The following is a 10,267-nucleotide window of genomic DNA, read 5'->3' on the forward strand; positions in this document are numbered from 1 at the left end:
CCTTCTTGGCCTTGCTCTTGCTGTTCTTACTCCTCGAAGGCTTGGTCTTCAACTCCCTCGAACTGCGGGACGTCTACACGCGTCACACGGGCACATACAAGCAAACATGGGCAAAAAGTAAGAAACAGTACACCAATCACAGTTAAACAGAGAAAACAAGCTTGAAAAGTTGATCTACGCTTTAAAACGAACACGTGGATATAAAGAACGCGAAAAACGGAGTTAAGATGCAAAATATATGATTAAAACAAGATCCAGGGGCTTTTCTGTGAGAAAAACAAAATTTTTAGGGCCAAACCGCGAAAACCGAGGGCTTATACGTAATTACGCGCATAAACCAAACGTCTAACACGCAAAAACTCAAATCCGGACGGCAGGTTGATTTTTAAAAAGTTCAAGGGTTAAACCGAAAAGTGCGAGGGCAGATCTGGAATTATTTTCAACGCGACCTGGACCGCGGGTTGATTTGTGGAAAAGGCGGGGGCTTAAGAGCAAAAGCGGCACGGTGCGGCTCGGTTGACCGTTACACAGTCGGATTGACCCGTTGCGAGCCGTCGGATCTTGATCTGACGGTCGGGGTCGACGATGACATCGCGGCGCCGCGACGGGCGGCAGCGAGCGGCGGCGAGCGGCGGAGTTGGCCGAAACAACGCCACAGGGCTCAGTTTCGCGCGCGGAAGGCACCAGAAGAAAGAGGAGGTTGCGGCGAACTCGTTTTGGGGGTCCTCGGCGACCGGAGCTCACCGGAGGCGGCGCTTGACGGCGGGGAAGAGGCGGCGGCGCTGGAGCTTTGGGGCGCTAGGGTTGCGGGTGCTTCGGCGTGGGTGCTCGAGGCCGGGAGGGGGCGGCGGCTTATATAGGGGCGGTGCTTGGAGATAGAGCGGCCTCGGGTTTAAATGCCCGACGGATTCGAGGCGGGGGCGAGGCGGTTACGGAGCCGGCGGCGCGGCGGTTGCGGGAAGAAGTCCCGGCCGGATACGGCTGGAGGAAGGAGATGACGGGCGGCCCCACCCGTCGGTGACTGCGGGAGGTAGGCGGGCTGGCGCGATGGGCCGGCGCGCGTTCGCGGGCCGCGGAGGAAAAAGGAAACGGCGGCGAGCGGGCGAGCTACGCAGGCCGGGGCGGCTGCGTGGGCCGGCGCACGCGTTCGCGGGCTACGGGGAGGAAGCGAAGCGATGGGCCGTGCAGGAGAAAAGAAGGCGGCCGGCGAGCGGGGGAAACGGGCCGGAGGAGCTGCTACGCAGATGGGCCGCGCGGGAAGGTGGAGCAAAGGGGCTGGGCCGAAAGAAGAAGAAGAAAAGGAGGGAAAGAAAGATGCGGCCCAATAGGAGGAGAAGAAAAAGAAAAAGAAAAAGGAAAAGGAAATGGTTTTGGAAATTGAATTTAAATTTGAAATTCAAATTTTGGTTCAAACTCCAACAATCAAAAATTATGCTCCAGCATGAATGCACAAATAATTCCTATGATGAATTAATTAAATTAAAGAAAATAAAATTAAATGCCTAGAATTTAAATGACACCCTAATTTGAGCAAATTTTAATGAATTTGAATTCTTCAAAAATTTGGGTGTTACAGGTTCCTCCAGCCGTGCTACCCTTCAAGTAAGGGCACCAGCACACATGCAACCAAGCAATAAGCGCACCGCCACGCAGTTTTCAAGAACAAGTGTGCAACAAAGGATGATGGCATTCGCATAATCGCATGCTAAGGGAGGTAGTCAGAAACAACGACGCATTTCATACACACATGTTCTTGCATTCTGCACTATATAATTTCAGAAAAAGGTCACTAGTAGGTCAAGCCCTTGCATTCTGCATTCTAGTTCAGAAGTACAGCAGGCAGTGCGTCTGAAAATAGTTTACGGCTAGCAAGTTCGACAGAAATTAGATAAAAAGAAGACCAACGTAACTGGAGCCAGGTCGGTAGATACTTCATATCCTTTTAACCATTATAGCATTATGTGGTGCAGAGATGTCCAGCAAAAACCTGACAAATTCTGGAATATTGGCATGATTTCCGCCGTGTGTGATTTCAGTACAGATCAGCTTCGGAAACTGCACCAGGTTCCTAGACCGACAATATGTCTTCTTTGCCCCTCCTGTGGAACCATCTGGGAGCTGTTTCCATGGTAAAGGATTTGTGTTAATTACTGGTAAGATCAAGTGAGCATGAGTTACATGGGGCTAAGAGAAAAAGAAAAATGAAATACCTTGCAGTTCCGTACACTGAGCTTTTCCAAATTAGGAGAGTTCCGCAACCAGTGATGCAATAACAGAAAGTTATCATGTAAACTGCACTTATCCAGGATTAAGGTTCTCAGGTTTTCAAGCGTAGGGTATTCAGCCGGTTCAACAATTGACGCCCCCTGAAACAAATATACATCTTGTTAAACCGTCCAAAGCAACTACCTGCACAGAGAACTCCAGAAAAAGGATAAACATATAGGCATTGTTTTATTGTAGCCTTGAAAACTAAGCTAGCAAAGTTTAAGATAGCACATTGATTTTTGTATTAGGACTGCTTCAATACTAAACTTGAAAAAAAACGGTGTCTGTGCAGCTCTTCTTTATTTGAGTACTGGATAAGCAGGGTTATAGGAGAGTAATTGTATGATTCGGATCACCCTTTCTCAAGCTAGCGGAAAAGAAAAAGGCTAGAGAACAGGTGAATTGTAATCTGAACATCACTTGACACTTGCACCCTGTGTTGATCACATCGGCGCAACTTTCAAGACTTCCCATTTTGCTGTAGTCAATAACAAGGAACATTTTCCAAAATTTTGGAATTTCTCATTTGATTGAAAATGTTCCCCAAACCCTTAAACAATATGTCTGGATGAACTGATTCTTAGAAGCAGGCACAAATGTCAAGCATGGAGTAAATGCATGATTAGGGTTGCCCTTTCTCAAGCAAGCAGACAAAAACCAGCCAACAGAACAGGTGAAACGTAATCCGGACAACATCACTTGCACCCTGTGCTGATCACAGAAGTATGACTTTTGAGACTTCCCATTTTCCTCTAACAAATAACAGGGAATTTCTTTCCAAAATTTGGAATTTTCTCCTAATTTTGTTTAAAATTTCCTCTAACTCGTAAACAACATGTGTTTCATTACTTCTCAAGTCATGCAAAAATCAACCAAACAACATATTTCTGCAACCATTCCACAGTAGTAACAGTAAACCAACAAGAATCTATTATTGCCAGTGTTTCTTACCCTGGTTCATAGGTGTTCATATTACCTGAAGCACAACACAACAGAAAACTAATTCAAAGATTATTCACAAATTTCTGACAAATGGGCATCATTAGCATCAGGATTGTTCTGTTCTAAATGCAGATATTTCAAAGCAAAAAGCTAGGAGCAATGCTAATCTATCAGATAAGAGATGAGAACTTCATCAAATTTGTATGATTGTATCCCCTCAATATCAACACCAAGCCTCAATAAGTCAGTTTGTAAACTGGGGTAGTGGTGACTAGGCACCACATCAGAGATCAGTTTAAACACAGCCTAATAGGGGGGAAATCAAATGGTGAATTAAGATTAATGGATATAGACGGATGTTAAGGGCTCCTACGTGAAAATCCTTCAAAATAAGCTTCTCTAGATAAGGAGACTTCTGCATAAACCTCCAAAGAGCACATTCCTTGATTGTGCTGAAACACGAGACAAGTGACAAAGTTCTTAAGCTGTCAAATACTGGGACATCATTAAATTCCTTATTTAGCACTGCCTGAAATAGAGTAAGAAAAAACAACTTAACATAATGATCAATTATTCAATTATTATCTTAATTCAGTGGGGATAAACCTTCAGACGACACTTAACAAATATGCATCTATCAAAGACGTCTCTAACAAAGAAGGCGTACCCTTGCTCGAAAACCTTTCAACTCCAAATTCGTCACATTGAACAGGCTCCCAAGAAGTATGATTTCACATTTTATTGGAGAGGAAAAAGTTGGTAACACATGAACCGAGGCCTGCATAAGTAAGTTTCCTGCATCTAATGAAACACCGTTTTTATAGGTGGCAAAAGGAATATGCAGGCACAGGGAAGTAAGCGCAGGTGTTCGGACAACAAATACATCTGCAGGTTGACCTTTACAATACTTAACCACCAAATTCTTCAGCTTGTCAGATTCAATGCAACAAAACCCAATGTTACAGCGCTCGAGAACCAAATGTTCCAGCTCTGGACACCAAGAACGGAGCTGCCCCGCAAAAGAATGGTCCAAAGAGATACCAGTAAGCTGCAACCTTTTGAGGCGACGACAAGGGCTGGAGCTCAGATGGGGTAACTGATATGAAAGAGGGGCACTTCGACAGAGAACAAAGAGCTCGAGCACCAAAGGGTTGTCTTTGATGGCACGACGGACCCATCTATCCAGATGTCGAAGCGGATCGCAATCAACAAAACTTGCATGAAACCGGAACGCATCCAGGCACGGAGCGTTGTGCAAGATCAGCAGGTTGTTGGCGAAATTCTCCATCCTTTCCCAGGCCGCAGGACAGCTCTCAAAGAAATCCCTTTGGAAATGCCGGAGGTCGAGGTTGATGCCGGGCACCGAACGCCACAGATCCGTCCACCTCTTGGACAGCACGGTGGTTTGTACGACCTGCTGCGCCGGGAGGAAGGAAAGAACGTCGCGGAGGAGCTCGTCTGGAAGGGCGCTGAGCCGGTCGGGAACCGAGAGGCCGCCCCTCCTGGCCCGCTGGGCGGCGGCGGCGGCCATCGTGCTCTCCTTCAGCGCGGCGAAGCGAAGGGGGCGCTGGCCCTCCCCAGACTTCGCCGTAGAAGAACGGCTCGGAGCAGAAGGGGAAGGATGGAATACGCTAGACCCTAGTCTCTAAAGCCTGCGGCAGTCCAGTATCACATACAAAGCTCATGTCTATAATCTGGGCCACCACGGAACAGTTTAACCTACCACACGCGCGAGATGGGCTGAGAGCAGGCTCTCGGCCTAAATTCAGAATTTTTTTTAATCTGATATTTGTGACGATTATTTAAGCATCAATATAATACTAAATAAAAAAGTTTGTAGATCTTGTTGAGATCTCATATAAAGTTTATCTCCATCCAAATTTATATAAATTAGTTATAATTTTTTAAAAATGTATTTTCCTATAGGAGGGAATTGTTGTTACAGTACACCTCCTGCCGTTTTCAAACTGTGTTATATTTATAGATTTACAATTTTTTATTAGGATATATATTTTTACAAAATATTAAAATAAAAAATTCCAGGCATCCATTGTATATCACTCACATGCAAAGCCCAAGCCCAAATTTGTCATATGGGCCGCTACAGAACAGTTAAACACGCGCGCGCGCTCAACGTTGGCTGAGAGCAGGATCTCGGCCCAAATTTACTACCGGGCCGCGCCATGAGGCAGTTGAGAAGAACTTAGTGATGAATTTATTTTTCTTTAGTGAGGTTAGAGTGATGAATTTCTACGAGCAGCTATATTGTAACCTGACAAACATCTAGTATGTACTTAGTGCCGTCTAGTACTGTGGCTGCATGACAGTTTTCCGCTTGCATTGCAGATTTGGACATTTGGATTGGCCACACGTGCTTCTTGAAGCTTCATTGTGATTAACTGCTTGTCCATTTATTGATTCGCCTTTCCTGGAGTGAAGATACTTTAACTAAACAACTTGATTTGCTTGTTTCTGTTATGCACTAAAACTCATTCTTCAGTTTTCTTTTAATATTTTCATTTATGAAATTTTCGTTTTTTCTTTTCTGATTTATTAGTTTTCGTATTTCTATTATACACTCAAACTCATTTCTGATTGTCATTTATGGTTTGATTAGCCATACATTCAGACTTTTAGACTGAACCGTAGAGCAGTTAACAATTATACTAGGGTACTGTTTGGATCCACCAGCTAAACTTTAGCTAGCTAAATTTAACTACTATGAATCCAAAAAGAACCTAGCTAAATTTTAGTTGGATAAAGATTCCTTTAGCTAGTTGAACTTAGCTAAACCCAGCTAAAGTGATAAAAGACTAAACTGCCCCTCCACCTTCCTTGGGAAAAGTATTTAAAGTGGGAGTGAGGGATAGGATAGACAAATAACTTTTTCAACTACCATTTAGTTAGAGGATCCAAATACCCTTTAGCTAGCTAAACTTTAGTTGGGTGGATCCAAACAGGGACTAGATAGAGAAAAATTGTACCAGTTGCAATTGATGTTTTTCAGTGATTACTAGTTTTCAAGATTCCTCTTAACTGAAGATAAATTGAACTGAATCAAGCGAAGGAATTGATCATAGAACACAGAAACTCTACCATCCGCAAGTCCTACTGAGGAGAAAACACAGTAATCCTACTGTTCTGCCGTCGACTTAATGGTGGTGAGTGGTGACGGTGCAAGCTGGTGCTCGAGACGTTGCAACACATGAAAATCTGCCATTACCACCATCATTAATGAAGGCAAACTTAGACTGATAATTTATTTAGATGAAATCTTAAATGATAAAAAAAATGGTTGAATGATAACAAACTAGATCTGCTATAGGGATGAATCTCCTAGTCTCCTAGATCGTTTGTAACTGCAGCTGAACAAAGAGGAAGAGAGAGGACCAGAGATTGCGTGGGACGCTAGGGCTGCGGTGATCTTTGCCGCTATCGAGCTGACGCGGACACAGGTTGGACATCGTTGTTGGTGCCCGACTTCTTCAACAGCACGTACGGCACGGCTTCTTCTTCTCCAACTATTTGGCCGCGCCGGCAAGCAATTTTCCGTGAGACGAGCAGCGGGACGAAGCGAAGCGACAGCGAATGAAGAGACATTTTCCGTGACAGGGAGCACTGCGGATGACAAAGCGACAGTGAGGTGACCTTCGCCACGCCATCTCCATCTCGCTCGACCGAACAGGTAGACACTGACACGATGCCTTGCTTGCTTGGGGAGCTACAGTACGGTAGGACAAGTAGGTACGATATCCTTTTCTGGATAAAGTGATCGACAGAGTCACGGAAGTACAGCATCTATCTGCGACGATACCGACTAGAGCCTATAGAGGACTAGCGCCCGTACTCTAGCTGAGTGTTTGCTCGGTGACTGAGGGGCGTTGGTTTCCCTTTGCTTATTTTTAAGCAAGTGTCACATCAATGTTTAGATACTAATTAGGAGTATTAAAGGTAGGCTATTTACAAAACCCATTACATAAGTGAAGGCTAAACAGCGAGACGAACCTATTAAGGCTAATTAATCCATCATTAGCAAATGTTTACTGTAGCAACACATTATCAAATCATGGACTAATTAGGCTTAATAGATTCGTCTCGCCGTTTAGCCTCCACTTATATAATCGGTTTTGTAAATAGTCTACGTTTAATACTCCTAATTAGTATCTAAACATTCGATGTGATGGGTGCTTAAATTTAAGCAAGGGAACCAAACCAGGCCTGACGATGCACGCCAGGTTCCCGGGCGGCCCTGAACTTTATGATGCGACGGATCCACCTAGCTTCGTGTGTCACCCCATCTGAAGTCGCCGGCGACCCGCAGCCGGATCGGAACGAATCCAAGGGCCTTCTAAACAGTACGTACCTATCACATCGGATGTTTGAATACTAATTAGGAGTATTAAATATAATCTAATTACAAAACTAATTGCACAGATGGAGTCAAATTCGCGAGACGAATCTATTAAGTTTAATTAGTCCATGATTTGACAATGTGGTGCTACAGTAACCATTTGCTAATGATGGATTAATTAGGCTTAATAGATTCGTCTCGCGAATTAGTATAGGGGTTCCGCAGTTAGTTTTATAATTAGCTCATGTTTAGTCTTTCTAATTAGTGTCCGAACATCCGATGTGATCCTGACCCTCCTAAAGTTTAGCACCTCATATCCAAACACCCCAAGACAAGAGCCAACGACGCCGACGTTACGATGAATCGATAAGCGGGTGGCCCGTCAGTGAACTCCTCGCGAAACCCTGCCATCCCTGGTCGCACCCGCCGCGAACTCCTCCGGGGCGACGACGAGCGCGTCACGGACCACGTACGGAGCGCCGGAGGGGCCTCTGCCTCCTGGACAGCACGCGCGTCTTCACCACCTGCCGTGCCGTGCCTTCGTGTGGGATTGTGGGACACGATCTCTCGGCCAATGCAAACTGCCGGAGAGCCTGCTGCCTGCATCATGTCGCAATGTCTTTGCCTGCTTCCATCGTCCGTTCGGGTTGTTGTCCTAGCCCTAATCTGATGAGGAGGGCATAACTAACCTTCGTTTTTGTCTCTCATAGGATAGGCAGCGTCAATATAAGGCATCTTCACAATTACTCCGTAGTCCACGATACAAGAGAACAGGCCGTACGTGTAAACGGCATTATCACGGTGATTTCTATAGCCACCGTTGCTTTTTCCTCGTAATGACCTTGCCACGTTATTAAAATTGTTGATATGGTATGTTATTTAATGATCATAAAATCTTGGATGAAACCAATACTGACATTAGTACTACACAGCAGGTCTAAGAGTATGCCGTTCCAACCGGTAGTAGTCGAGCGGGCAACGATCAAGGCCTACGCTGTTAAAGTGCGCCATGAACTCTTGTGCCGTGACACTCCTGTAGAGCGGGGGGCGGCGGCCATCCGTGATGGGGCCATACAGCCTCGTCGATCTCTTGAGGTCCGTGTTGAAGAAGGACGCCACTGAGACCCTCGCCGGGTCTTTGCTCTTGATCGCCGGGACCCGGTGCTCCACGCTCCTGAACCGGTCATTGCTGACAAGCTGCTCATCACGGGCAAGTTAAGGCATAACAACAACCGGCGTCAGGTTATCACATGTATAATTTGGAGCGAAATGGATAATTCCAGACAAGATGGAGGGTGGATGCCTGAAGAAGGTCGCCGATGTTCACGGTCAGAGAGCCAGGCAGGGGCGGGACGTCCACCCAGGTCCGGCGGTGCCCGCCGCCGCGATCGACGAGCACCTGCAGGCCGCCCGTGCTGCCGTCCTGCAGGAGGACGGTGAAGAAGGCCGGGTCGGTGTGGCTCTTGATGCCGAAGGTGAGGTGCGGCTCCGGGCATGGCGGGTAGTACTGGCACACCGCGTGGAGGCTCTCCATGCAGCCCATCTCGCGCAGGTGGCCGCTGCTCAGGCCGAGGGACTCCGACAGCAGCTCGGACACGCGCAGCCCCAGCTTCATCACCGCGTCGCCGTACTCCATGATCACGTTCCTTTTTGTGTTCAAATCGATTATGTGCTAGCATTGCCTATGAATCAGATATCCATGATCATCAGATCATGTATGCTGCTGTGTGTTCTTCATACCTGAGAACCTCGGGTAGCTCCTCCGGCAGTGGCGGATCCGGAGCCAGGTCGCAGAAGAGGGTGTCGCGCCAGTTGGCCGCCGCGGACTGGAAGAGGTCGAAGTTGGAGCCGAAACGCACCTTGCGAGCTTGGTCCCTGCTGTACAGGGCCCGCTTCGCCTCGGCGGGCCCCTCGTTGAACCGCCGCGCCCCGGCGAGCATGCCGGCCATGAGCCCCTCCGGCACGCCGTGGTTTACCACATGGAAGAAGCCTACCGTCCCGGCGGCGTGCCTCACCTGGGCGACCACGTCCTCGCGCCGCGCGGCGGCTGACAGGTCGACGACCGGGATGGCGAACGCGCCGTCGGTGCAGGAGGGTGGAGACGTCGTGGTGTCCTCGAGGGATTCTGGCGGGTGGTGGAAGATGGACGGGATGGCCGTGACGCCGGCGTCGACGAGGCCCTTGACGCCCGCCTTGGTGTCATCGAACGCCTGCAGCTCGCGCCGGCGGTCGTAGCCTGAGGCCACTCCGGCGGCGGATCCGGTGGCGGACATCGATGATCTCAATTATGCTGTGCCCGCTGCAATCGTACGCGTTAGCAATACCACGTCAGGACTAGGACTAGGAGTGCTGCTCCAGCCGGATATATATGGTCGTCGTTGACGCCGCCATCGGTGATGGGATCACCAAACCTCATGGTCTCCTTTGTACTGTACACCGTCACGTCATTACGGCAGCAGGCCGGTGCGGCATCTTCCTCCGTGAACAGGATGATGAGCCATAGCGTCAACTGGCGCTGCCAGGTGATCTGTACATGCTATCTTCATCAATCTTCATCGTCAATTTAATTTTTCTATACATCTAAATATATATCATATCCAGATATATAGCAAAATCTATGTATTTAGAAAAGCTAAACGATCTATATTTTGAAATGGAGGAGTATTTGCTAAGGAATTAGATATTGTATTTGTCCTAGACTCCTAC

At 47.4% G+C, this 10,267-nt stretch overlaps 2 protein-coding genes across 2 annotated transcripts; both read right to left on the reverse strand.

The window, feature by feature from the left end:
• Positions 1-3,372: 3,372 nt before the first annotated feature.
• Positions 3,373-4,741, reverse strand: LOC117864720 (putative F-box/FBD/LRR-repeat protein At4g00315). Its single transcript, XM_072295307.1, has 3 exons — positions 4,430-4,741; positions 3,584-3,739; positions 3,373-3,516 (listed from the first exon to the last, which is right to left on the reverse strand). The coding sequence occupies exons 1-3, from the start codon at positions 4,739-4,741 to the stop codon at positions 3,373-3,375; spliced, it is 612 nt and encodes a 203-aa protein (XP_072151408.1).
• A 3,197-nt stretch (positions 4,742-7,938) lies between these two features.
• LOC117865632 (DIBOA-glucoside dioxygenase BX6) lies at positions 7,939-9,873 on the reverse strand. Its single transcript, XM_034749860.2, has 3 exons — positions 9,302-9,873; positions 8,865-9,207; positions 7,939-8,758 (listed from the first exon to the last, which is right to left on the reverse strand). The coding sequence occupies exons 1-3, from the start codon at positions 9,832-9,834 to the stop codon at positions 8,486-8,488; spliced, it is 1,149 nt and encodes a 382-aa protein (XP_034605751.1). The 5' UTR covers positions 9,835-9,873; the 3' UTR covers positions 7,939-8,485.
• Between the last annotated feature and the right edge of the window lie 394 nt (positions 9,874-10,267).

Source organism: Setaria viridis, chromosome 7, assembly GCF_005286985.2.
Source record: "Setaria viridis chromosome 7, Setaria_viridis_v4.0, whole genome shotgun sequence".
In the NCBI taxonomy this organism is placed as follows: Eukaryota; Viridiplantae; Streptophyta; class Magnoliopsida; order Poales; family Poaceae; genus Setaria; species Setaria viridis.